Here is a 27,780-nt window from a genome sequence, read left to right as displayed (position 1 = left end):
TATCAATTATTTATTTTATTAACTTAACTTTTTAGAATAAATAGAGTTGTAATTAACTATTTAATTTATTGGGTCTTATTTATTTACTTATTAATGAAGACTTTTTGAAAGTAAGCGTTTAAAATATTAATTAAATTAATTAAAAAAATCTTTAAAGTATTACAATTATTAATATAGAATCCTTTTTGGCCGGTCATCTTGAGGTGCGCAGGTTAGGCCACTTCTTTAAAGCCTAGCCGGGTTGAGTCCAGGTTAGGCGCGCGAGGTTAGGTCACGTCTTTGGGCATTGATACACATATAACCCCCACCTAACTATTGTACAACCCCAAGGTACATTGAAGTGAGGTCCACACAATAGGTCACACCCTAATGTGCCTTGGGGTTGTGCAATAATTGGGTAGGAGTTGTAATTTTAACATTTTCCCACATCTTTAAGGACTAGATGAGTTGAGCCAAGGCGAGGTGCACGGGTTTGGCCATGTCTTTAAATCCTAGCTGGGTTGAGCCCATGCTAGGTGCACGGGTTAGGCCACTTCTTAAGGCCTAGCTGGATTGAGCCTCGATTAATTGTGAGTTTAGAATTACAATTTCGTAAAGAAAAAGTGCGATTTTAAACTAAATCACAGAAAATAAACCGTTTAGGAATTACATTTTTAAAAAATTGCGATTTGAAAATATAAAAAATTGTTTTTTCAAATCGCATGCAATGATATGCTTTTTTTAAAACGTAAAATTTTAAAAGGCTAACTTGAAATTTTAAAGGTCAAACTGAGACTTTACCAAACGCTTAATTGCGTTTTTGAAAATCACTTTTTCAAATTGCATATTTTTAAATCACACTTTTTGAAATCGTAAACATAATCGGACCTTAAGCATGCTGGGTAAGCCGCGTCTTTAACATAACACCCCGCTTATTTAAATGTGAAATCGAGTGTAATGTTGATAAATTAGATGGGAGATATATGGCAATTAAAAGAGAATGACTAGGATAATGATTATAAAAGCAATTATGATGGGAAAAGTTAATACAGGTTTCCTAAAGGATATAAAAGTGTTGAAAAGACTCTTTCAAGTGGAAAAACTTTGTATTTTTTAATCTTAAAACGATACTCACAAAGCTTGGAGTTATTCAAGAGGTTAAGTCAAAAGGTGGCCTAACAAAAATGTGAACAATTCAACTCTTACCGGAAGAGTAACATACAATTTTATTTGCATGTGAAATACAATAAGCTATTGATCCCCCAAAAAATATAACTTCATAGAAAATAAAGTGAAAATTGAGAAACCGCTTTATAACTTAGTGATTTACCTATTTCAAAAACAAATCTTTGCAGACTACTTTTGTGGGGGATTAGGCCATTTGCTGTAATAGACTAATAGTAACTTCAACTATTGTCAAAGGTAACTATTTTTCAACTTATATATCAAATTACTTTAAAAAAAAAAAAAAAAAAAAAAAAAAAAAAAAAAACGTAACTATTTTACTTATACTCCATTTGTTTCGACGTAAAATGTTTTTCGTAATAAAATATTTTTCACGAAATTATTTTCCAAAAAAAAAATGATTTTCCTCAAAATATTTTTCGACATTTGGCTCGAATGAAAAAATGACCAACGGCGTAAAACGGAATCTAGCCTAGTTTGGCTGGAGTTCGACAGAAATTTTCAAATTCCAGCAGGTATTTCCATATTATGGCCAATACAGCCGGAATCTGGCTGTACTGGCCGAATTCCAGATGTATGTTAAGGTTGGGTGACTTGAAAATCAAGTCGGTGGACCCACCTATTTGCTCTTTCCTTCTCAAGTGTTTGAAAATCCTGTACAAGTTACTTTTTTGGATTTAGTCATTTGTGTGTTAACCAATTACTTGTAGGAGAGGGAAAGATTACACCTCCTATTGATTACTTTTCCAAGTTGGGGATTTCTTTCCTTCCTTGGTTGATTCCTTTCCAAGGAAGAAAAGGAAAAGGTGTGGTCCTCAACCACTATGGTAGCGGAGATCCATTGTCTGTTCAGAATGGTATTCCGAAAGAGGTGGAGTTTCTACAGAAAGGTAAAGCTTGGGAGTCGGTAGGATTGCTCAAGAGAAAAAGGTCTAAATGTTGCAGATGGGTCTACAGGAAGAAAGAGTCATCAGAGAAAGCTAGGTGGCCAAGTGGGCTGGTAGAAAAGCATGGTGGTCTGTCTAAACCATGTCACATGCTCAAGTTCAAGAGACGCTTGGACTTGAGTGGCACTTGTGGATTATGATTGCCCTTTGAGGGCAATGGGCGGAGGCATACTGAGAGGTGATTGCTAGACTTGATGGGTTTCAAGTCAAGGTGGAGATTGTTAAGGTTGGGTGACTTGAAAATCAAGTCGGTGGACCCACCTATTTGCTCTTTCCTTCTCAAGTGTTTGAAAATCCTGTACAAGTTACTTTTTTGGATTTGGTCATTTATGTGTTGACCAATTACTTGTAGGAGAGGGAAAGATTACACCTCCTATTGATTACTTTTTCAAGTTGGGGATTTCTTTCCTTCCTTGGTTGATTCCTTTCCAAGGAAGAAAAGGAAAAGGTATGGTCCTCAACCACTATAAAAGGAGAAGTGTGCAATCAAGGATTGTGTGGGAGGGGCATAGAGAGAGAAAAAGGAAAGGTGAGAGTTCCATAAAAAGAGAGGTTTTTCTTTTGTTATTATTCTCCTTTTGGGTTAAAGTGAGAATTGGGTGTATTGGGGCTTTGGGTTTGAGTAGTTTTCTCGCCCTGTTATTTCCTTGTTCTCACCTTTTGATAGTTAATTTTCTCCGGGATTGCCTCCGCCAGTGGACGTACCTCGGTTTGAGGGAACCACTTAAATCTGGTGTCGTGTGTGATTGCTTATCTTTGTTATTCCGCATTCTTCTTATTTTTTCGCATCTCACCGGTCTAGGGAAATAGGACAAGATTTCCCAACAATGTACTGGTCAAATTTCAGCCAAACTGGCCAGAATTTGGCTATGTCACCAGATTCCGGCTTAGGTACCAAAATTCGGGGATCTTCGGTAGTAAAGTCGAGCTATCAACAAACTCCAATGTTCAGCAGTGGTGGATTCCCATAAACATGCATACAAGAGTGAAGAGTTTAAATTTAGAAAACGCTTTACGGTTTTCAAAACCATAAATTATTTTTCAAAAATTAAAGAGGCTTTTACGGCTAAATTGAAAATGATTTCCGCTAACCATTATTTTCGCCCCTACCAAACACCGAAAAATACCAAAAACATTTTACGCCGAAATAAACAGAGCATTAATATATTTAAAAATATATAATGCCTTTGTATCAATAATGTTAATGGGTTTCTCTTTGACCTATTTGTAGGTGTGTAATGTAACAACATAATTACGTGTCAATTATTTTTAAGATAAATATCGATTTACAACTAACGAAAACTTTTTAAATACTTTAAAAACTATTTAATTGTAAAAGTTTCTCTTGAAATATATGTACATTTGTACCCATGCACAAAAACTCCACAAAATGTAGTAAAAGACTTTAAAAATCTTAGGGTTATGCGATCACTGAACATTTGATACTACCATCGAACAATCGATACAACCCTAGCAAACGAATATTCGATGGTATATCATTTTGATGAAATAACTCAACATTTTCTTATCTAATTGTAAATTATCCATTATTTTTATACACATATGTGTTTTGGTGTAGATATTGAATATACAATAACACGTTATATTCTAGTATATTAATACAAGAATATCATTTTTTTTAGAAAAACATAATCTCAACTTTATCCTTTTCTTACGCATTCAAAATATATGTAATTTTCTCGTATTTTTTTTTTTTTTTTACCTATGTCAGTTTAATAGACTTATTAGAAAATTTTCTTTCTAGAAATAAAACTTTAACCTTTTCTTACGGAATTGATACAATTTTTGATATGCATTAGAGAGAACCACCAATTCCCATCTGCATGCATGTGTTTCTTGGTTCTGGTGGACGTACATAAGACCTGAGGTAAAGATTTTCTAGAATTTAAGATATTATATATATATATATATATATATATATATATATATATATATATATATATATATATATATATTTATTTATTTATTTATGAGTAATGATTTACTATCACCTAAATATACAAAATTTTCACCACCTTGTCTATGTGGCAAGGTGGTCCCTCACCTTAATTTATTTTTAAAAAATAAAATAACTCAAAAAGTAGTGGGGAACCACCTTGCCACATAGGCAAAGTAGTGAGAAGTTGTATATTTGAATGACATTGAATCATTATTCTATATATATAGTTTAAAGTCAACAAAGTAACCACTCACATTGAACATTCGGTGCAATAGACCTGCAAAAAGGATTAAGGTTAGAGTGGCACGCTAGAGGTGGCGATGAAACCACATCTGATGGTTAAGTTAACGAAGGTGCTGATTGGGCTTAGGGATTCTTGGGCCGACAAGCTCTCGGTTGGGCCCATTGAGCCCTCTAATACTTGGGTATTCCAATAATATTCAGGGTTAAATACATTATAGCTCCTTGTGGTTTCAAATCTTTATTTTTTGTCTCATGTGCTTTTATTTTTATCACAGTGGTATCTGTGCTATGAAAAAAGATGGAGAAGGCACCTCCGTTTAAAACTGACGGATTTTCACGTCAACGACACTTGACACCATTAAAATTGTGACACGTGGTTGCACTATCTTTTTTTTAAGGCTTTAAAAAAAAAATGTAGGGGTGGCTCAGTCACCTCTTCGAGCTCCGACCACCCCCATTTTGGCCAAGGAGATGACTTAGGCTAGTTTTGGGGGTGGCTTTTTCACTTTGGCCCTTGGGGATGGCTGAGTCACCCCTCGGGCAAAATAGGGGTGGTGGGCACCCCTACATTTTTATTTTATTTTATTTTTTAAAAAAAGCTTTAAAATTAAAAATTAAAAACCACGATTTTTTTTTTTTTTTTTTAAAGCCTCAATTTTTTTTAAAAAAAATGGTAGCCACGTGTCACAATTTTAATGACGTCGTATGTCACTAACGGGAAATCCGTCAGTTTTGGAAGGAGGTACCATTCTCGTCTTTTCCTATAGCACAGGTATCACCTATGATAAAAATGAAAGCACAGTGAGACAAAAAATAAAGATTTGAAACCACAGGGGGTAAAAGGGTATTTGACCCTAATATTTATTATGAGAAACTTTACTTACCTCATTGATGTTTTGACACTTTTGTAATCATACATTTAAACTTTAAAAAATTGCAATGTCAGGTTTTCATGTTTCAAAATTTTTCAATGTCATCCCTACCTTTTTAAAGTTTAAGGTTAATCCGACGTAGCTACTTTTTAAAGTTGAAACGTATGATTATAAAAGTGCTAAAACATGATTGATAATCTAAAACTGCAATTTTTTAAGCTTAGAGAAATTATTGTAAAAATGACAAAATATCGGGGTAAATGAAGTTTTTTCTACTTATTATTTCAATGACAGAAATTTCTTTCAAACTGGTTTGTAGGAAATTTCGTATAACCTACATATAAGATTGACACGTATCTCTTGACATGTCAACAATACATGTTATTTAAATAGTATATGCTTCTTATATACTTTTTTAATAATATTAATAAAAAAATATTTACTTCTCACATATCAGGTGTCATTTTTATATATGGTCGTAAATTTTTTTCACAAACCAATTATGAGAAATTTTTGTCCTTGTTTCAATATTTAATATTTATTATGATGAATTGTGCGGGGATTAAATGTAATTGTAAAGTTATATCAGAAAAGTGATTAGATAATTAATAGTCAATTAATTCTTGCAGACTATATGTACCATACACGCCAACTGGCTGCAGGCTGCTAGAGTGCTAGCCATAACTTTACCACAGTAGAGGTTGGCCGTTGGGGTCTATAAAGAAAAAAAAAAACAAAATTAGTCTGAATAATTTACCTAATTTGTAATTATCTCTTTAACATAAAAGAACAATTTATTTTTTACGGTCAAATTTTGTTTATTGGATTAACAGATTTCATTAGTGTGACACTTACTTAAATAAGATACGTGTTATAATTTTATTAATTCTGACGTGTCGCATTATCGGATTAGCCTGTTAATGATTCGGTGGACGAAATTTGATTATAGGACTTAAGATATGCTTTAAATTAAGAGGAGCCCCTGGCCAGCCACGTCTCTTTCTTGTACATATATAGTTATAAGCATCCATCGACATTAATTAAAGAAACCCAACCTAATTGAAAAGATAGAAACAGCCCTAATTAATTGTGTTTAGAAACAAACAACAGAAAAAAGAAAAAAGGGTCCTCTTTTCAGAAGTAGATATTTAGTTTGAAAAAAATTCAATTATAACTTTTGATATTTCATCACTTTTAAAATAAAGTATTCAAACTTTAAAATATTTCAATTTAAGGTATCTATTTTTTATTTTTTTTAATTTCAACTCTCGGTTAAAAATTTCGATTAAATTCTATCAAAACTTTCAAAATATGGACGTGTTTTGTTTTTAAAAAAAATTATAAAAAAATATCAAGATTTAGATATGGGTATTTTTATAAATTTTGTTAAATTCTGATCAATACCTAAATCCTTGCAAATTTTTTTTTTCTCTCCAAAATAAAAAATAGGGTATTTTAAAAATTTTGATAGGATTTAAAGGAAAATTTTAACGGAATGTTGAAATTTAAAAAAATTGAAAGATAAATACCTTAAATTGACACGTTTTAAAGTTTGGTTACCTTATTTCAAAAGTGATGAAAGATTAGGGATTATAAATGAAGTTCTTTATATTTAGTTATAATATGCACCTCCGAGTTGAACGGAACAAATTCTTTTAACACAATTTATTAAATTGGTATATGCCTTTAAAATACTTGACTCTCTCCTATTCATTTTTAATAGGATTATATAAAATACAAGTGAAAATTGCATATCGGTCTTTAAAATTATTATTTGTTTTTAACGAGTTTTTATTCAAAGATTGATGAACGCTATCATATTATTACAGTAAATAAAAGAATAATTAATAATACTATTTAATAGATTTTTATATTAACTCTCAAATTATATGACAGTCTAACAAGAGTGTACGAGTGAAAGAGATGGAGTCACAACAGTGGCATGGGAGGCATATCCTGCGCACCCTGACCCCGCGCATTAAATTCCTCACTTGCCACCCATCTGAACTGTCGTTTAACTACACCATTAACTCTCTAACACATGCATGCAAACACAAACACTCTCTCTCTCTTCATAAATTTTGTATGCACATCCATTCATGAGCAGCTGCTTGGTAGTTGTCTGGTGACCGTTGTTCTAACGCATGTGTAAATAGGCAAAATGGGGGTGATCTTCTTCCTCTATATTTTCATTCTTACGGGTGGTACTTCTTCACCTTCAGCTCAAGGCGTTTAGGTGGTGGGTGGGGAATATGGAGATAGAGGCGGCGGCGGCTGGTAGTAGTTACAGCGGTGGAGATGGTGAGCGGAACGTGTTTGGGAGGGGAGCTGAGAGGGGGACTTACTTGGTGTGGGAGGATCTAACGGTGGTGCTGCCAAACTTCAAGAATAAACCAACCAGGAGGTTGCTTTATGGGCTTCGTGGGTTTGCTGAGCCTGGTAGGATCATGGCTATAATGGGTCCTTCTGGTTCTGGGAAGTCCACACTCCTTGATTCTTTAGCAGGTTTAATTTTGTGACTCTCTCCCCACTCTCTCTCTCTTTTGTTTTTAAATCCACTTTGCAGGAAACTTTCAAATTTCCCTCGATCTGTTCTGGGTTCATAAGAAGCCAAAAAATGAGTTTCCTTTATTTACTTTTTGTGGTTTTTGGATGTCCTCTTTATAGGGTTTCATTTCCTTTGGTTGGGATAGCATGTCTTCGCATCCAGAAACTCTCAACATTCCTATTTTATGAAGTCTGTTTTTTTTTTTTTGGCATTTTGGGAGTATATATAGCACATAATTGGTTCTAATTAAAATATTGAATTTTGTAGACTACTCTTTCCCTTCTTAAACTTGAATTATATATTCATAATCTTCAACTTTTTAGCCAACTTTGTGCAACAGTATTTGTCCAAAATTTCAGAATTCGTCTCTGTTTTCCACTGTCATCGACGGCCATTCACTCGTGACGTTTTTTTTTTTTTTTTTGACTAAGGTAAAGAGACTCGAATTGGAGTTGGTGGAAAAAATGATTAATCAAGAAGGTTTCCTATAAGGGAATAGTGTAAGAGATATGATCTTTTCCCATCCTAAGATATAACTCTTTAACATCTTGTTTATGTGGTAAGGTAGTCCCTAGTTTTAAGGTTTTTTTTTTTAAAAAAAAAAAGAAAAAAGAAAAGAAAAAGTTACTACGTGGACAATGATGGTCAAAAGTTGTGTCATAGAATGACAATGTATCATATTTCATAGTGTAATAGTTCGGCCAAGTTAGAACACAAATTTGATTAATTCTTTATCCTTAACTGGAATAGGAGTTTCTTTGTCCAATTTATGGCTAAGATCTGTCGCTGTAACTTTTGAGTACGAAGAATGAAAGGCCAAATGCTTGACCAATTGGACCACCATAATTATCATAGAGCTAATTTGTTATAGACAAGACAGCTGAGGAAAAATTATTTCATGGCTGACTAATTTTGTAGCCCTTGGCCTAATTAGGGACCATGTCTAGTAGGTTGTTGATGTTAGAATATTAATGAAATGATTAATATTCTAACATAGTATCGAACCAATCAAGGTCATGAGTTTGAACCTAATTGTCTTCATCATTCACATCCCATTACAATTAAATATTCCACATGTTGGGTCTCATTTATTTAGGGGAGTTTGAGCCTACACGTGAAGAGAAGTATTAGAATATCAATTAAATGATTAAAATCAATCATTTCCTATCAAATAATTTAACAGTTCATCCGACTCATTCGTATGAGTTGATCCACCAGTAGTATGAAAAAGATATATTTGGAAACACAGGCCTTGAAGTGAAGTCTCAGCTGCTTCAGTTTTTAATCCTCTAAACTGCATGAGATTATGACTAAATTAGCATGAAATAAGGATTATGTTTGATGCTGTTGAAGTCCCCCTAAATACTTTCTACAGGAAAAATTAAAGAAAAGTTGATATATAAGTGAAGTTTTAGTATGTTTCCTTGTCTGGAAATGTTGAGAAAGTGGGAAAGAGATTCGAAAAGCAATAAAAAGAGAAAAGAAGGAAACTTTGAATTTTTCTTGTTTACCTTGATTTTTGTTTTTCTTTCCAATATTTAAATACTAACGTAGAATAAAAATTTTCAGGGGCCACTAAAGTGAACATGTTCTGAATTTTCTGAATATCTTTCCCATGTTTTCCCCCTTGATAATTGTCTTCCTTTTTCCTTTCTATAAACGAAACATAGTAAACCAGATGGCAACATGTCTTTATACCTAAAGAGAAGCTTCTCTTCTACTCTAGGCTACTGATAGTGTAATGTTTAGTTCTTGTTGCTTGGCAAAAGAAGTAAAAAATGAAAAAAAAGAAGAAGTTATTTTCTCATATACATTTTTACGCTTAAAGAATCCTTGATATTGACACAGGTAGACTCTCAAGAGATGTTGTCATGACTGGAAACATTCTTCTAAATGGGAAGAAGAGGAGAGTAGACGACTATGGTGCTGTTGTAAGTATAATACGTAGGCTCTTAATTTTGCATATCATCGATTTTGATTAGAAAAAACTGGAGGATGTTCAGTCATTTTCTTTGTTCATCTGAAGACTTCACAAATCCATGCCAGAAAAGAAATGAAGAAATTTTTTAAATCTTCTACATGGCTTGAAATAATTGCTAAAGATATTTTTTTTAATAGTACATAGGTTGCATTTGGATCCATATTGCAATAGAATGTTCCTTATAGCTGCTTCAATTTAGTCTGTTAACTGCCATTGAATTTATTCATCAATGTTGGTGGCATCTGTCCAAATGCTTCCTTAAATGGTCAATCTGGATACACTGTTAAAGGGCCGCACATCATCAAGTAGGACTGGTTATTTCAAAAAGAGTAACTGAGCGATACGACTAGCACATTGCAATAGTTCACTTTAAAAATATGTGATGTTTTATCATCTGGTTAATGGCCGTCTGCAACAACCTAAAGGTGATTGCACTAGCAAAATCTTTAAAGTATATGACTGCCTCGAGGTAGGCTTATGATGACAAATTCTCTTGAAGTTGGTTCCAATTTCCCATAATTGTTATAAAACCAAAGATTAATGTAGTATTTAGATCACTTTCCAACCCTCAACTAAAATCAAACGAAATACTAATGTGCATAATTTCTTTGAACATTGAAAATTATTTGTAACATCAGGTTGAAATTTGTTGATAATGCTAATTTTTCGTTACCTCAAGATCAAAATATTAAATACTGTATGAAATGAAATAAATGCTGCAAAATGTGTATAATGGCCATCTGGCTGCTGACCCTTTTGTCTCCTTAACTCTTCAATTAGGGTGATTCTGTTTTGATTTAATTTACTGTTGTATGTGCAAATTTCAGGCTTATGTGACTCAAGAGGATGTGTTGTTAGGAACTCTTACTGTCAGAGAAACCATAGCTTACTCGGCACATTTGAGGCTTCCGACTAGAATGACCAAAGAAGAAGTCAGTAGCATCGTGGAGGGAACAATCATGGAAATGGGTCTCCAAGATTGTGCGGATAGGTTGATTGGAACCTGGCACTTAAGAGGTGTAAGTGGTGGGGAGAAGAAAAGAGTAAGCATTGCACTCGAAATCCTCACACGACCTCGTTTATTGTTTCTTGATGAACCCACTAGTGGCCTGGATAGTGCCTCAGCTTTCTTTGTGGTTCAAACTCTTAGAAATATTGCACGTGATGGAAGGACTGTTATCTCTTCAATTCACCAACCAAGTAGCGAAGTCTTTGCACTCTTTGATGACCTCTACTTACTATCTAGTGGTGAAACTGTGTATTTTGGAGAAGCAAAGTTGGCGGTACAGGTATAATAGTACATATCTACCTCTTTTTCACTAGCATGGCTTTGCAATTCAAGAGTTTAATCTTAACATTAAATGTTTGTCATGTTAGAGAATAAGATCATACCACTCTCAAAAGGTTTATTTTGATTCCGAATGTGTACCGAGTACTTTCTGATTGTAATCTAATTCCTTTTTTTTTTTCCCCTTCAATGTTTACAGTTCTTTGCTGAAGCGGGTTTTCCATGTCCAAGTAAAAGGAATCCTTCTGATCACTTCCTACGTTGTGTCAATTCAGATTTTGACATTGTAACTGCCACATTGAAAGGATCTCAAAGACTTCATGTATGCATTACTTACTGTAAAACTCTTTGTGTGGTATTTGCTAACTTCTTTATCTATTTCTGTGGCTGTGTTTATGTGAAAATGTAGTTGTAAATGTCTTTAAATGTCTCATCTTAGTTTCTGTATACATAGACGTTGAACATCTCCAGAAGCCTACTTAACTTTAAACTTCTTTCTTCTTCTTCTTCCTTTTTTTTTTTTTTTTGGATGCATATGTAAAATTTCATCACTGGGGCCTTCTATTGAATATCTGAATCTTGGCTTGATGGATTGAATGAATGATGCCACAGACTGATTGCATGTCTATCGAAAAATGAACTGCTATCACCATCAACTTTAAAGTTCAAAGTACTCAACATATTTAATTTTTCAGTGTTGTCATGGAAGTCACTAGTTTCTCTTATTAATAGAACATTACAGGTGTAACACTAATAGAAGCATTAGAATTAACAGCCATTTCCAGAACTTCCAATGCCCAAGATTAATGTGAGAACCAAAGGGGAACATTCTGGGACATTGAAATCCTTATAGCCATGGCAAACCTAGCTGACCTTCGGACTTCCAAGTTCTCTCCTTACTTCAGATAATTGAGCCCTGATATGAACCTCTTTAAAGTTGAACAGTAGCAAACATGCATCTTCATATACATAATAGTTTGTAGTTTGATTACATAAATATTCTTGGTATTAAAGTAAGATGTTTAACACCTCTGTTTCTTTCAAAATTTAGCAATCTATCAATTATACATTAGCATTGCCTTCAATTATGAGGTTCCATACACAATAATCCTCAACACCTTGCAGACCTTTCTCAAAAACTCCTGAGCCATCAAAGTTCCTTCATATTCTAATAGCAGCTTTTACTATTACATCAATTTTCAAAATATACTATTTCTTTTAGTTTAGAAAGCTAACTCTAGTTTTAGTATTGTTACTCAACCAAACAACATGCCAAACGAGAACATATTTACATTCTACATACAACCAAAATCTAATTGAAGGAAAGAATTTCTAGGAATATACTCGTGTCCGAAAAACCCCTTTAGACCCTCCAGCTCTCAAACTCATCTCCTTTTCCCCTTTTTCGTTTTTATTCCAGACTTCAATTTGTACTAATAATTATTACTCTATAGTTTCTAATTACAATTATAAGAAGTATTTATTATTCTCTTCCTTTTTATAATAGGACGTCCAAACTTCATCAGATCCTTTCATGAATTTGGCCACAGCAGAGATCAAAGCAATGCTTATTGAGAAATACAGGCGCTCACAATATGCAAAAAGGGCAGGAACTAGGATTCGAGAATTATCAATCATTGTAAGTATTCCAACTTGGCTACAGTGAGGTGTGCATGTTGCATATTGAGATCCATACTAAACAAAACTTCACCAGAACATGTTAAAAGGCAACTCTTGCTAATATGTTGGCTATACAACTTGCTCTTACTAACAGAACACAGTTAATGGTTATCGGGTGATGTCAGATATGTTTAATTGTTAACAACTTGCTTATAACAAATATGAATGGGTTAATTTTTGCAGGAAGGACTTGAACTTGAAACAAAAGTTTCAAGTCAAGCAAGTTGGTGGAAGCAACTGTTGACATTAACGCAGAGATCAGCTGTCAACATGTCTAGAGATGTGGGATATTACTGGTGTAGGATAATGATATATATTGTTGTATCTATATGTGTTGGTACTATCTATTTTGATGTTGGCACTGGCTACACATCAATCTTGGCCCGTGGAGCCTGTGGTGGATTTGTGTCGGGGTTTATGACATTTATGTCAATTGGAGGCTTTCCATCATTCGTTGAAGAGATGAAGGTAAACAATCTCATTCATGATATTTTATCGAGGAAATGTCTATTGAGAGCTTTCCTTCCTCTCACTTTAGCATCATGATTTTTTATTTTTTATTTTATTTTTCCTGAAACAGGTTTTTTATCGAGAGAGGCTTAATGGGTATTATGGAGTAATAGTGTTTATTCTATCCAACTTCCTTTCTTCGCTCCCGTTCTTGGTTGCTATTGCATTTTCTACAGGGACTATTACTTACTACATGGTGAAATTTAGACCGGAGTTTTCTCATTATATCTACTACAGTCTTAATATATATCTCTGCATTACGGTTATAGAGAGCCTCATGATGGTTGTAGCTGCTTTGGTTCCAAATTTCCTGATGGGAATTATTGCAGGAGCGGGAATCATTGTAAGAACACGTTCTTAAGCCTTTGACCAGATGCTATTTCTTCTTCTTCTTCTTCTTCTTCTTCTTCTTCTTCGCATTTCCGTCATTGGGTTTGAGCATGCCAAGTTGGCATCATCATCATCATCAACATCATTATTTGTTGTTTATGCAGGGAATCTTCATGCTGACCTCTGGTTTCTTCCGCTTGCTGGCCGATCTTCCCAAGCCATTTTGGCGCTATCCAATTTCCTATCTCAGTTATGGCTCATGGGGGCTACAGGTAACTCTACATGAAATAAATTTTGGATATTTTGCTCTTGGTTAATGTTCTCATAATGTAGCAATACAGGGTATCTAAAGGGGTTGAGAGTGGTATTGGGTTCAATTACGACTCATGACCAAAAAATAGATAATTGAGAATATTTTGAGGGAAATAATTCAAATAGAACATGGAAAATGAAGAGAAATCAACTCAACCTGAAAAAGCTATGTTTGTAAAAGTTTTTGTTTTCTGTTCTCAAAATGAAAATATTAACAAGCAACTCAAAACTATTTTATGTCTTATCAGAATACTCTTTTAAACAACAAACAAAGAGACACTTCCCAAAGTGCATCAACAAACATACCCTAGATTTCAAAAAGAAAGTTCTCTCCCTCCTAGCTATAAGCTATTGGGATTTTACAACCAGATGTGTTCGAGGACCATACTGTTAGATAAGAAAGATTGTTTCTCTTATGAAAGGTTTAGTTGGTTTTGTTAGATGATTTCCGTCAAAAGAAAAATTTAGACCTCCAAAAAATTTTCTGAGGCATACAACTGACTCAGTCTGAGTACTTTTAAGTACTCAAAAAAAAGAAAAAGAAATTCCAGGTACTTTATCCAGAACAACGTTGATTGTATGCCATTATCAATTAAAACCATTCATTTATGAGGATTGCAGATATCTATTCTCCATCCCAGACTGGGCTTTTTGCAAAATTCATCACAATGCAAATTGGTCTTCGCAAAATCTTACTAGATGGATCGACTCCACTGTCCTTAGTGGAAGCATTCCAATTGATTCCCTGCCTCCTGTTGCTGTGATCTCTATTAGTGACAACCCCCCTAGTTAGGATGCTATTTCCTTTGTTTCTTTTTCTGTGTGTAGGTTTTTTTGCTGTGTATTATTTGCTCAGAAAAAAAAAACAGGTGCATTAACTATAATAGGATATTATTAGCTTATCTTATAATTAGTCCTACTTCCACATGGCTGATGAATGATTTCAATTTTAACAATTGGATATCTAGGGTGCCTACAAGAATGACTTGATTGGGCTTGAATTCGATCCTCTAATTCCCGGTAACCCGAAAATGAAGGGCAAGGATGTTATCGAACAAATTTATCGCATGCCCATTGGTCACTCCAAGTGGTGGGACTTAGCTGCTCTAGTGCTTCTTGTTCTATTTTACCGGATACTTTTCTTCCTCGTTCTGAAGTTCATGGAGAGAGCTTCCCCATTGTTTCACACACTTTATAACAAGAGAGCCCTACACCATCTGGATAAAAGGCCTTCCTTCAGGAAAGTACCGCCGGCTTTCCCTTCCAAGAGGCACCAATCTCTCCATTCACTGTCTTCTCAAGAGGGTCTTAATTCTCCTCTCCAGTAATAGAAGCACCAACTAAAATTTTAGCTACAAGCTACAGATTTTATGGTGCAATCTTAACTATTATGTCATTATTTTGTGGTTACTGCTGTAGGATAAACAAATGAAGCCAACAGTAAAAAGTTTGTGGGATTTATATATAGATATTGTTTGGTATTCTTTCTTATTCAGATAAGAAATTGTTAACATACATGGGACACTAGCCAGCTTGTGTTGCCTTTTCTGATTCTTCCAACTTGTATTTACTATTTACTATTTACTATTTACTATTTACTATTTACCGTGTGTCTCTCATATTATTATTTCGAAGACACACTCAATGAAGACAGATATGGGTTTACAATGTTGTCCTTAATTTGTCTATCCACAGAAATTGGGATGTGCATGTGGCTGATGAAAGGTTGATGTAGCACTGTTATAGAACTTGCCATGCAGGACTAATTACTACTTTTTTAATTTGTTCAAGGATAAAACTGAAACTATTTAAATTGCAGGAATGAAAAAAAAAAAAAAAAAAAAAAACCTGACCAAATTTCATTTCCCAAAAGTGTATTTCGGTTTATTTTATCCCATCAAGTAGTAGCAGCACAAACGGGTAACTAATAAGGATAAAGCTTTCCTTCAAATTGGATTGGAGGAAATTTCCTTTACGCTGCTTGTGAGAATCACATGTTCAAATGATGCTTTAACGATAGATTTTATTTTACTAGACTGGATTAGTGGAATATTTTGTCCGAGGATGAAACAAGGTTGTAGGCTTTTATGTGGTTTAATGACAAGGATGAAACAATGAGAAATTTTGAATCTATTTAGGCTTAAGAACAATGGTAAACTTCTCTAAAAACAATGAAATATTGCCTATCAGGTCCTATTGAAATCGTGGCTAATGAGGCTTATATAGAGGTTGAGAAAACTGAAGTTTTTAGGCTAAGTTGGTTAGGTTAAAATAGTCTGTCGCAGTCACGTTTGAAAGCCTTTTGTACGGGCTTGCAAATGGATCATCCTGTCCAAATCTTGTTCGAATGCCTTTCAACATGATTGCAACCGGGCCATTCTATACAAATCCCATTAGAATGCCTTCCAAACGAATTGCAAACAGGGCATTCTATCACCTAATTTTTCAAACTTATATTGACGAGTCGTTTTGATCTAGTAAACATTGGAATTGGAAAATTTGAATGAAATGCAAATTCGGAGCCCTTTGAATCAGGTTTCCAACTCCACAAAGATTGTCGTCATTTGATACCTAAATCAAAAGATACGAATCAGGCCGGTTTTACTCCAATTAGGTATGTGCTGGATTGCATTCATAAACTCGAATTCTTTCATGTTTTAATTTGGACCGACTTTTACACCGACTTAAACCTCAACTCAACGCTAAACATTCCAACCCAAAAACTTGTTTTGAAACATGAATTTGCCGACCCAAAAATAAAACCTAACACCTTATAATCTATTATGTTGACCACCAATGTCACTCCTTTAGACAAAGGATTTGATTAAATGGTGTTGGTTTTGCTTAAGGGCAATGGGGTCGATCGCCTTCATCAAATAGGGAAGAAAAGAAAATGATCGAGTTTGTTAATTACCTCAAGGCTTAAGGCTCCATGGCATTTGAGCAAGTACTTCACACAACTCACAAGCTAGCTGTACACGCGCGCAATTAAGTGCCTTTACCGTGACAAGGCAAACCATTCAAAAACAATGCATTAATGCCCATGTATATACGTCCTCACAACTACCAAACCAAGAAAAGCATGGACGGCTATTGGGGACATGCAGTGGAATTGGCATGATGGCTAGCCTAGCTAGGGTGGCAAAAATATAGACAAGAAAGAGAGAGATTTGATCTGAAAAAAGTTTTTATTGTTTCCTCAGAGATCAAAGGCACCAAATATATATATATATATATAGAGTATGAACATGTCATGAAAGCATTGATGGCAGTTTGGTGAGCTGAGTTACTGCCCCCATTAACTATTTTACCAGTGACCAAAGATGTCTTCCAGTCATTTGACCAACCATATGCTAGAAGTAAAAGACTACCCTGTTCTTAATATTCTCTGTTTGTCTCCTTTTGTTATTTGCTTTTGCTGATTAAACGTACTGACCCATATCAGCCAGCTTGTTCTTTATATTCCATGCATGCAGCTCTGTTCCAGCTAGGCTTCTTCTTTAATTACTTCAAAGTAAAAAGAACCTTTGTTGGGTATATATGTGCAGTATGGAAATGAGGGAGGTTGGTGGTGGTGGTGATGAGAGGGGAATGTACTTGGTGTGGGAAGATGTTAGTGTTGTGGTTCCAAACTTTGGAAATGGGCACACCAGGAGATTGATTGATGGCCTCAGTGGGTATGCTGAGCCTGGCAGGATCATGGCTATTATGGGTCCTTCTGGCTCCGGGAAATCCACCCTTCTTGATGCTTTAGCCGGTTCTCTCTCTCTCTCTCTCTCTCTCTCTCCAAAAGAAAGTGATATTCTGTGCATGCATGATTGAAGTTCATGAACAAATTAAAGCATGTTCATCTTGATCGATTTCCAAGTTACTGATCGAACATGACACGTGACATGATAAGCAGATCTTTCTGAAAATTCAAAACATGCATGCAGTTCTGTAAAGCATATATCTTGATCTAATAACATATTATTGTAGTCTTAAAATATGACGATCTTTATATATATATATCCAATTAGGCCCTAATATATATATATATATGTTGTTACTACTTTTTTATTTTTCGGAAAAGATCAAGTTCAAGTTGATTGTTCTGGGAAAAGATCAATTGCTTTGTCTTTTTGGTTAATTTATTCCTTTGGACATCAAAATAATAGCCTGAGACATGAAGTACTTGCCCCCTGTACGTGTCCTGTGTGCATGCAATGTGAAATTGCCACATCAGTAATTGGGTACACGTGTCATTCTCAACTTATATCCTGTGTGCACAGGCACAAGACACCACCTTAATGGCTAATATCTCACAATTTGCATGAGTTTTAGGCTGTCAATCTTGCATTCAATCCTACTTTGTCAAATAAATTTTGTAAATTTAATTAGTATTTCTGCAAAAAAAAAAAATAAAAAAATGTATACATAAGTGGAAAAGGAAAAAGATAAAGAAAAACCATTTCATAGCCCTTGGATACTTTTACGCTCCATTTGTTTAGGCGTAAAATATTTTATGAAAAATATTTTACGTATATTTTTGGTTTGATTAAAAAAAGCCTCTTTAATTTTTAAAAAACGATTTATTATTTTAAAAATTGTAAATCGTTTTCAGAATTTAAACTTTTTATTTTTGCACGCACGTTTGTGGGAATCCGCTACTGCCAAGAATTGAAGTTTGTTGGTAGCCTGAATATGCCGTTGAAAGTCCCTGAATTTTGAGATCATGTCGCTGGAATCTAGCAACAGTGGCTAGATATTGGCAAATCTGGCTGGAAACCATTCGGCCGGTGACGAAATCTAGCCAGTGCTGCTGGATTCCGGCCACCATTGCCAAAATCTTATAACCTGTGTTTTTTGCTGTCAATGTTTTTTTCCTACGAGCCAAACGCCGGAAAAAATTTTACATCGAAACAATCAGAGTATTACTCTGTTTGTTTCTCTTTTTTTGGTTTCTCATTTCAATTTGCGCCAAAAACAGAGGCAGCACACTGAATGCTTAATAAAACTAGTATGAGAACTTTGGTACATTGTTTCAAGTGCATTCGAAATTTCCACCACTTGATTGGTGCTGGCAGTTTTGTTTAAGAGACTAATCAGTAGATAATTACTAGATATCCATCAAGAAAGTCTTAATTAATTAACTTAATTCAAAATTAAAAGAGGGTTTTGCTTTTAGCTAGGGTTTTATTTTGGACAAGAAGAAAAGAAATTTACCCTAATACTAATGCCTGGGGAGCTGTCAATTGATTCCTAGATGGCTGAGTTGTGTTATTGTAAATTAATGATCCTTGAGCTTTTTCAGGTAGGCTCTCAGGAAACATTGTCATGTCTGGAAATGTTCTTCTTAATGGGAAGAAGAGGAGACTAGACTATGGTGTTCTTGTAAGTTATTTATTTACATATATGATACACTGAAAAATTGTTCCAATTTCTTCATGTACAACCATATAAGGCCTACTTCTTTGACCAACTTCTGTTCAAATTATTTTTCTACTTCTTTTTTTTTTTTTTGAAAATTTTAGGCTTATATGACCCAAGAAGATAAATTGTTGGGAACATTAACAGTAAGAGAAACCTTAACTTACTCAGCCCATCTGAGGCTTCCAACTACCATGACCAAACAAGAGATCAATGGCATTGTAGAGGGAACTATTATAGAAATGGGTCTCCAAGATTGCGCAGATCGGCTGATTGGAAACTGGCATTTGAGAGGTATAAGTGGAGGGGAGAAGAAGAGACTAAGCATTGCACTTGAAATCCTCACAAGGCCCTACCTCTTGTTTCTTGATGAACCTACAAGTGGCCTTGACAGTGCCTCAGCATTCTTTGTTGTTCAAACTCTTAGAAATATTGCTCATGATGGCAGAACAGTTATCTCTTCTATCCATCAGCCAAGTAGTGAGGTGTTTGCACTCTTTGATGATCTTTGTCTACTTTCTGGTGGTCAAATAGTATATTTTGGAGCAGCAAAGTTGGCCATTGAGGTACAACCTATCACAATTAGCAATTACTCATATTTTCCTGTGAACATGCCTTATGGTTTTTCTCTATTTATCAATACTTTTGTTATGTTAAAACTTAATCCTAAAAACTAAACTGAAAGTTAAAACTTCATATATTAATGTTGCAGTTCTTTGCTAAATCGGGATTTCCATGTCCAAGTCGAAGAAATCCCTCCGATCACTTTCTCCGTTGTATAAATTCAGACTTCGACGTAGTGACGATGTCTTTGCTGGAATCTCGCAGAATATGTGTACGAATGCAGTACCACTTCTACTGTCATAGTATTTTTCACTCTCAAGTGATGCTCGTTTGCTGCTTTAATTATATGCTCTTTCTCTTAAAAGTAACATCACAAGATCTCAAATGCTGCTTGGTATCACATTTTTGTTAATCATGTCTGCATGAGAAAAGCTTGCTAATATGCTTTAAGAGCATAGTTTTACCACTTATTTCAACATCATCAACCAGACAACATTTGAGACCTAGTTCTGACCAAAACCTTTTACCATCATATGTCCTTCAAACTTGATGCATCTTGTAACTTGAAATTTTGGCATGCATCCTGTCTTTAATTAAACTTATGGTCACTAAAATTTCCTCTTCCTTTAATTACAGGAAATCCAAGAATCATCAGATCCTTTGATTAACTTGGCAGCAGTGGAGATCAAAGCAAAGCTTGTTGAGAAATACAGGTGCTCAGAGTATGCAACAAGGGCAAGAACAAGGATTCAAGAAATCTCAACTATTGTAAGCATTTTATATTCCACTGTTGTTTGTTTAAATGATCAGTAGTCCTTTTCTTCTACTTTCTTTTGCTATTAACATTCGTTACCATTTTCCATCTTAAAGGTGAGTTAATGAAGAGAAAAATGTTTGTACTTGATGCAAGGGTTGATGGGGGTATGGTTGGCAGCTGGGTATAGTGTATCCATAAAATACATTTTCTCAAAAGCATATTTTAGCAAAGGTTATTAATTTTTAAGGGACATTGACAATTTATGAGATGTGTTGATCACCAAAATTCTAAGCCAAATTAAAGTTAAAGAAGTGTGCACAACTTTTGCTACTTCTGAACAGATAATCAACAAGTACTTATGCTGCAGGAAGGACTTTCAATTGAGAGAAAAGGAGGGAGCCAAGCCAATTGGTGGAAGCAACTCTCAACTTTGACACACAGGTCTTTTGTGAACATGTCTAGAGATGTAGGGTATTACTGGTTAAGGATCATAATCTATATAGCCTTATCTATCTGTGTCGGTACCATCTTCTTTGATGTTGGAACAAGTTATACCTCAATCTTGGCACGTGGAGCTTGTGGTGGATTCGTCGCCGGCTACATGACATTCATGTCCATTGTAGGCTTCCCATCCTTCATAGAAGAAATGAAGGTGCATTAATATATATTTCAAGGATAAGAGAAAACTCATTTTAACCATAGTTTGGTTAGACTAACATGATAGACCAGCTTGTGTCTGATGATTAGTTTTTCTTAGACAGGTTTTCCACAGAGAAAGGCTCAATGGGCATTATGGGATTGCTGTGTACATTCTGTCCAATTTCCTCTCTTCTTTCCCATTCTTGGCTCTGATGTCGATTGCTACCGGAACTATAACTTACTACATGGTGAAATTCCGGCCTGAATTTTCAAATTTTGTGTATTTCTGCCTCGATCTTATCAGCTCCATCGCAGTGGTAGAGAGCTCCATGATGATTATAGCTTCTCTTGTACCTAACTTCTTGATGGGGATCATAGTTGGAGCCGGATATTTAGTAAGAAAACAAAACTTCATCATCCATACTAAATCATTGTCTTTATCATCATTCATAAAATTTTGTATGTAGGGAGTTATGATGATGACGGCCGGGTTCTTCCGGTTGCTGCCTGATCTTCCCAAGCTTTTCTGGCGATATCCAATTTCTTACATCAATTACGGCGCTTGGGCAATACAGGTAAATCCAGAACTCAATAACACGAGGATGATCACATGAAAGCATTAACAATGTCAATGAAAAATGCAGGGAGCATACAAGAATGATATGATTGGCCTTGAGTTTGATTCTTTTGTACCTGGAGGCCCAAAGATAAAAGGGGAGGTTATCCTCACCAGCATGCTGGGTGTTGAACTGGATCATTCCAAGTGGTGGGACTTGGGTGCTGTTGTGGCCATTCTCATATCTTTTAGACTTTTCTTCTTTGCCATCCTCAAGTTGAAGGAGAGAGCATCACCCTGTTTCAGAACACTCTACACCAAGCGAACTCTACAGCATCTCAGCAAGAGGCCTTCTTTCAGGAAAACACCACCTTTCCCTTCCAAGAGGCATCATCAACATCACCATTCGCTGTCTTCCCAAGAGGGTCTCGACTCCCCGATAACTTAGAAGCAGCAACTGATCACCCTCTTCAACAAGATGGTGAACAGGATGAGTACTGCACATTGCAGCGGTCTAATATCACTCAACAGAGATGAAACTTCATGGATTAATATATATTTCTGTTTAAGATTAATCTTATTTTGCACAATATATTTATAGATGAATGTTAACTCATGCATCCATACGGAAGAAAACCTGTGACCATAACCAAAAAAAAAAAAAAAAAAACTAGTACTCAATAAAGAAATTAACGAAAAAAAGAAGGATTAAATACCTTATTGGTATATGAATTTTCAGCTTTTTTATATTTAGTACCTGGATTTTCATTTGTTTCATAGATAATACTTAAGTTTAAGGATAAAAACTACTTTAATACTTCTGTTACTTTTTCCGTCCAAATATTAATAATATGCCACATGTCGTGACACTAGATAAAAAAATTAAAAATCTCTAAAAATTACTTAAAAATAATAAAATCTTTTAAAAAAAATTGAAAAAAAGAAAGAAAAAAGAGGGGTGGCTCCTTGGCCACCACGTGGTTTTATCTAAGGCCACGTGTCAACCTTAGTGCACTTTGGTTTAATCTAGTACCAAAGTGGTTTTTATCCTTAAACTTAGGTACCACCTATACAATAAATAAAAATTTAGAAACTAAATTTTTTTTAAAAAAAGAGCTGAAAATTCAGGTAAGCTGGTATTTAACCCAAATAAGAAAGAAAAATGGGCGAATGAAAAACTAACGGAAACCAGAATCCGTTAATTACTAAATGACCTATTTAACTCCACCGCCCTACCCATTCTTTTTAAATCTAATTAAAATCGAAGCCCGGCCTCTCTCCATTTCCCTCCAAGAAAATGGACCACTTCTCTGCTTCGCCAACCCCTGGGCCCTCTCCCTCAACCGATCCCCCACCGTCAGATGGGTCTCTATCCATATCCAACGCCCAAGAATTCGATCGTGCCCTCGCGTCTCTTCTTCCTGGTGTAGGCCCCCCTGAATCATGGGAACTCATGGAGGCCATCCTTTCCCGCCACCCGGAGATTATGCATGGCAGCCGAAGCCTCCTTCAATACAAAACTGCGTTGCTAATCCGCGACTCTACCACCCGCAGATTCGAACGCCTCAACGACGCCGTCGAGTCCTCACGCCAAGCGCTAGCGCTGTCCCCGAACTCCATCTCCTTCTCTCTCTTCCACGCCATCTTGCTCTTCGAACTGGCCCGAAACGGCGCCGGTTCGTACGACGCCGTGGTCCAAGAAGGCGAGCGGGCGTTGCTGATCGAGAACCCGACGGACCCAGGGTACGAAGTCCCGGTCCCGGCTTCGCGGCTCGAGAAGATGAGGAAGGTTCTCGCGGAGCTGATAGATAAATCCAAGAGGCAGATCATCATTCTTGGAGGTGGGAACAGGAGGGACAAGTGGAAACGGCTCTTAGAGGATAATTCCCTGGCGGAGGTAAAGGCCGAGTTCGAGGCTACGCTACGGAGAAAGATGAAGATCCCAGGGCGGAGGGCGCCACTGGATTTCGCGTCTCCCTCGCTGGACGATCGGGTCGGAGAGAAAAGGAAGATCAAGAAGCACAAGAAAGTCGAGTCGAACAACGTCGCAACGATCAGTCGAGTCAGGGCCTTCTGGAACGACAAGATGAGTGTGGAAAACAAGAGGGAGTTGTTGAGAATCGGAATCGAAGACCTCAAAGCGTATTTGGATAAGAATAAGTTGCGAATGGCAAAGGAGGTTTTGACGGAAGCAATAGATTACGCTAAGGCGGAGAAGTTATGGAGTTTTTGGGCGTGCTATTACTGCGGACAGAGGGTTTTTGATTCAGATACCGACAAGCATCTTTGGGATCATTTAGGTGCTCTATCGGAGAGTTTTCGATCGCTTTTTCCGGATGAAGCCCCCGAATGGGCCGTTAACATGGTCGAAAACGGCGTTTGGAAGCCCGTGGAATTGAATTGCGCCGCCGAGATCATGGAACGCCAGTCCGCTGCTGCAGATTGGCCATATATTGACGACAGTGAGCGGGAAGAAATCATCGAGAGAATTCGTATGAAACTGCAATTGTTTAAAAGCAACAGATGTCTTGCTTGTAGCCATCTCCATTGGCTGCAGTACTTGATAATCGAATTGCTGCAAAATCATATTCCTAAACCGAAGATTGCGGATCTTTGGTCTCACCACACGCTCCACTTGATACGCTTTTTGGAAGTTCCGGGGCTCAATCGTGTTCTTGGGTTCTTGGAAGATCTGGCAAATGGTTGCGCTTTGCGTTGTCTTGGTGAGGTCAAGTCGGAGGAAGACGTTAGAGGCAATCAGTGGTTTTGGGACAACGCTCGAGAAAGGGTTGTTTTCAGCAGCGACTTCTCAGCTCTCCTTTTCGATGACCGGTTGTTGCGAGGAGAGACTGTTGTGGCCGAAATTGGAAATGCAGTGGTAACTTCGACTGTTGCCGAAGATTGTGATGCTGATTGTGACAGTGATGCTTTGGTTGATTGGCTATGGACGGAACGTCCGACAATTGGGGAGCAAATAAAGGCATGGACAAGTCTGAGAGAAGGCAGCAAAAGTCGAGGAATGATTTTCTACGAGATCGTTGAAGATGAATCTCGCCGTTTGCACAGAATGTGTGAAAGAAAAGGCGAGTATTTGAGATATAATAAACCAATGTACAATGTTGAGAGCGTATGTGTCGATGAAGATAGGAAAAGGGAACAAATTTCAGGGTACCATCCACAAGGTTATGTATCCCTCTTGTTCAAACGGTGGAAAGAGCTCGAGACTGAGGATGATGATGATGCTGAGTTGGATATCATATGGAGTATTATCAAGGAACCAGAAGCAGAGAGTGAAATTCAAATGGCAATCAAGAGGCAGAAAACTCGCCTGGATCGAGAGGTAAATTAATTGTTTTTTTTTTTAAATCACGTTTTCAAACCGAACATTTGAAATGCTTGTTTTTGGTCTCACTACGTCAAGTGTTGCAGCTTCTCCTACTTGATGCTATAATCCTGTCGACTGTCGCCGCCATCCGGCAGACGGGGCTGCAAGCTGGGATGGTATGTTTGTTTGACTACCGGTTCGTTATGGTGCCCCAGTTGAAGTCATTCATGAAGGTTTGTATTGGCCTCTCTGGGCTGGGTTCTTGAATGTTCTTACCTTTTTGTTGGCTACTGCTTTGATGCTTATGGGATAAATGTTCTTTGGTTTCTAGGCACACCTGGAGGACCTGGTCAACAAAGATGCTGCAGAGAAGTCTAATGCTGCAACAGAAGCTCTGTTAGCAGAGCTTGCTCTTGATGCCGAGAAGAACACTGACAAAGGAGGAAGACAATTAGGACCGAGAAAATCAAAGGATAAAAAGAAGAAAAAGGATCACAGACAGCATCCCACCAGTAGTGTGCCTGCAGTTGTCTCCTCTGAAGCTGATGAAGATGTTGGTTCAGAGACAGCATCCTCCCTCTTGCCTCTGAGCCGCATACAATTTGGTAAAGTTAACTGGACTGATTATTGTCAAGCTCATAATCCCAAAAGGTTAATTTGAATAACAAGACTCTGAAGCACACATAGTTGTTGTTTCATACTTCTCATTTGCAAACATACATTGTTTGACTAGGAAAAAAAAAACATACATACTACTCAAATATGACAGTTCTGATCTGGATTCTGAACCCATTTTACTTGGATATTGTTCCATCTTGTCACTGCTGTGCATAAGAAAGGTGCCCCCATGGAAGATTAGAACCATAATTCCCTAATTGTGAAAATGCCGCTGCATGTAACTGTTGGGTTGCAATGAAATTGAATGAATAAATTTATCACATCGAATTAAATAAAATGTTATGAGTTTGAACTTTGACTTTACAATTTATCTCAATTCAATTAACAGAAATGGTATTTAATAGACCATTATACAACTTGCATATAACTATGATGATATAACAGTAAAAATCAGTAATTAGTTTACAGTCACGTCATTCTAATAGTATGACGGTCCAGTTTATTAAATAGTATTACTCATTACTTAAATAGTCCAATTGTTGTATGGTCCCCACAAATGAGAAAGAATGTTAAAAATATTAATTAAATAATTAAATTTGCATTTTGTATAGATTTAAATTTGGGCAAACTTTACTTACCACCTCTAATCTTTCATCACTTTTACGATCATACCTATAAACATTAAAAATTGTCAATTTAATTTATCCTTCTTTCAATTATTTTTATTTTTTAATTTCAAACCTATCTGATCTGCTACTTCTGCATTTCTCGGCTAATCACTCCATGTCAAAATGTAAGAATAAATAGTTGGACCACCCACAACCTTATGACTCCTGTTTTTCCTTATTTCTTAGGCCTTGTTTGATTCGTGGAATAAGTCATTGGAATGGAATGACAATTCCATTGGAATAACTATTCTTTTATTTAGTAGGAACCTATTCCTTCATGGGAATAACTATTCCCTTACGAAGAGGAATAATTATTCTTCTCATTTTTTAGAAGAATAGCTATTCCTGAGGGAATAGACAATCTTTTCAAAAAAAATAAAAATAAAAAAAGGACCATATTTTTCTTTAATTTTTCCAAACTAAATTTTTAAAAAAAAAAAAACCAAAAAACAAAGAATTTATATCAGATCTATGGGTGGTCGGCCACCCACAGATCTAAGGTCCAATATTTTCTTCTTCTTCTCTTTTTTTTTTATTTTTTTTTATTTTTCAGATTTGAGTTTTTTTTTATAAAAAAAAAATAAGAAATTATATGAGATTTTTTTAGTAATTTTGAGTGGTATACGTGTTGTCACCAAACTAAGGAATTGAAATAATTATTTTATTCCACTCTTTCTCATTCCCACTAATAACTATTCATTTTTTTTAATGGAATACCTATTCTGCGAACCAAACGAGATCTTAATGTTATTTAACAAGAAAAGAACATGTCAGTAGATATTTTAAACAATATATTTAAGTTCAATAATGACACATGGACATCATATTGACAAACCCTTTTTCTACTTTTTTTTTTTTTTTTCCTACTAGTTCACAATTTTATTCGTTTCTTAGAATATTTGAGTGGCATAAAAAACCAGCTTTATAAAAATTGATAATGAACATTTTAGCTTACTCTTTTACTGATCAAATGAATGTTGTCCAGCAATAAAATATGATGAAACAAGCCATATATATATATATATACATATACCCGTGACCATACCATCCATACCATCCATCTTTCAATTAAAAATGCAATTGAAACAAACTGCCAACACTTGAAAAAAAAAAAAAAAAATTGTAAATGAATATTGATGCTAAGTTAATTTATTTATCTTTTAAGCAATAAAAAAAATAAAAAATTCTCTACTATTCCCCAGCAATAAAAGAAATCAAGAAGATCGAAAAAAAAAAAAACAAAAGGAAATAAAATATAATTAATCAATAATAAATAAATAAAGGAAAACCCGCGAAAGAAATCCAATCACTCGGTGGAATTGGTAACCGCTGAAACTAGAATCCGGTTCATTATTAAATTACCTAATTAACCCCACCACCCAGCCATTCTTTTAAAAATCGAAGTCTTT

General features: G+C 35.7%; 3 protein-coding genes across 3 annotated transcripts; all 3 read left to right on the top strand.

The window, feature by feature from the left end:
• The first annotated feature begins 7,167 nt into the window (after positions 1-7,167).
• LOC133878402 (ABC transporter G family member 15-like) lies at positions 7,168-15,443 on the top strand. The gene is made up of 9 exons (XM_062316952.1): positions 7,168-7,691; positions 9,583-9,665; positions 10,543-11,004; positions 11,203-11,325; positions 12,511-12,642; positions 12,867-13,151; positions 13,264-13,536; positions 13,688-13,795; positions 14,804-15,443. Exons 1-9 carry the CDS (start codon positions 7,439-7,441, stop codon positions 15,161-15,163), a joined length of 2,079 nt encoding a protein of 692 aa, XP_062172936.1. The 5' UTR covers positions 7,168-7,438; the 3' UTR covers positions 15,164-15,443.
• Positions 15,444-17,390: 1,947 nt separating this feature from the next.
• LOC133877716 (ABC transporter G family member 15-like) lies at positions 17,391-22,208 on the top strand. The gene is made up of 9 exons (XM_062316098.1): positions 17,391-17,592; positions 19,129-19,208; positions 19,349-19,810; positions 19,957-20,079; positions 20,445-20,576; positions 20,933-21,217; positions 21,327-21,599; positions 21,672-21,779; positions 21,849-22,208. The coding sequence occupies exons 1-9, from the start codon at positions 17,391-17,393 to the stop codon at positions 22,206-22,208; spliced, it is 2,025 nt and encodes a 674-aa protein (XP_062172082.1).
• Positions 22,209-23,057: 849 nt separating this feature from the next.
• LOC133877715 (uncharacterized) lies at positions 23,058-24,907 on the top strand. The gene is made up of 2 exons (XM_062316097.1): positions 23,058-24,847; positions 24,904-24,907. The coding sequence occupies exons 1-2, from the start codon at positions 23,058-23,060 to the stop codon at positions 24,905-24,907; spliced, it is 1,794 nt and encodes a 597-aa protein (XP_062172081.1).
• Positions 24,908-27,780: the final 2,873 nt, after the last annotated feature.

The sequence above is a fragment of the Alnus glutinosa genome, chromosome 9 (genome assembly GCF_958979055.1).
Source record: "Alnus glutinosa chromosome 9, dhAlnGlut1.1, whole genome shotgun sequence".
NCBI classification, from domain to species: Eukaryota; Viridiplantae; Streptophyta; class Magnoliopsida; order Fagales; family Betulaceae; genus Alnus; species Alnus glutinosa.
The sequence above is the reverse complement of the archived record's forward strand: the minus strand, read 5'-3'. Positions and strand labels throughout refer to the sequence as shown.

Excerpts from the sequence above, each read along its gene's own strand:
- LOC133878402 (XM_062316952.1), top strand. The coding sequence starts at position 7,439 with ATGGAGATAGAGGCGGCGGCGGCTGGTAGTAGTTACAGCGGTGGAGAT. Across the intron at positions 11,005-11,202 it reads AAGCAAAGTTGGCGGTACAG|TTCTTTGCTGAAGCGGGTTT; the intron begins GTATAATAGTAC and ends CAATGTTTACAG. Across the intron at positions 13,796-14,803 it reads ATGGCTCATGGGGGCTACAG|GGTGCCTACAAGAATGACTT; the intron begins GTAACTCTACAT and ends TTGGATATCTAG.
- LOC133877716 (XM_062316098.1), top strand. The coding sequence starts at position 17,391 with ATGAGGGAGGTTGGTGGTGGTGGTGATGAGAGGGGAATGTACTTGGTG. Across the intron at positions 17,593-19,128 it reads CCTTCTTGATGCTTTAGCCG|GTAGGCTCTCAGGAAACATT; the intron begins GTTCTCTCTCTC and ends GAGCTTTTTCAG. Across the intron at positions 19,811-19,956 it reads CAGCAAAGTTGGCCATTGAG|TTCTTTGCTAAATCGGGATT; the intron begins GTACAACCTATC and ends TTAATGTTGCAG.
- LOC133877715 (XM_062316097.1), top strand. The coding sequence starts at position 23,058 with ATGGACCACTTCTCTGCTTCGCCAACCCCTGGGCCCTCTCCCTCAACC.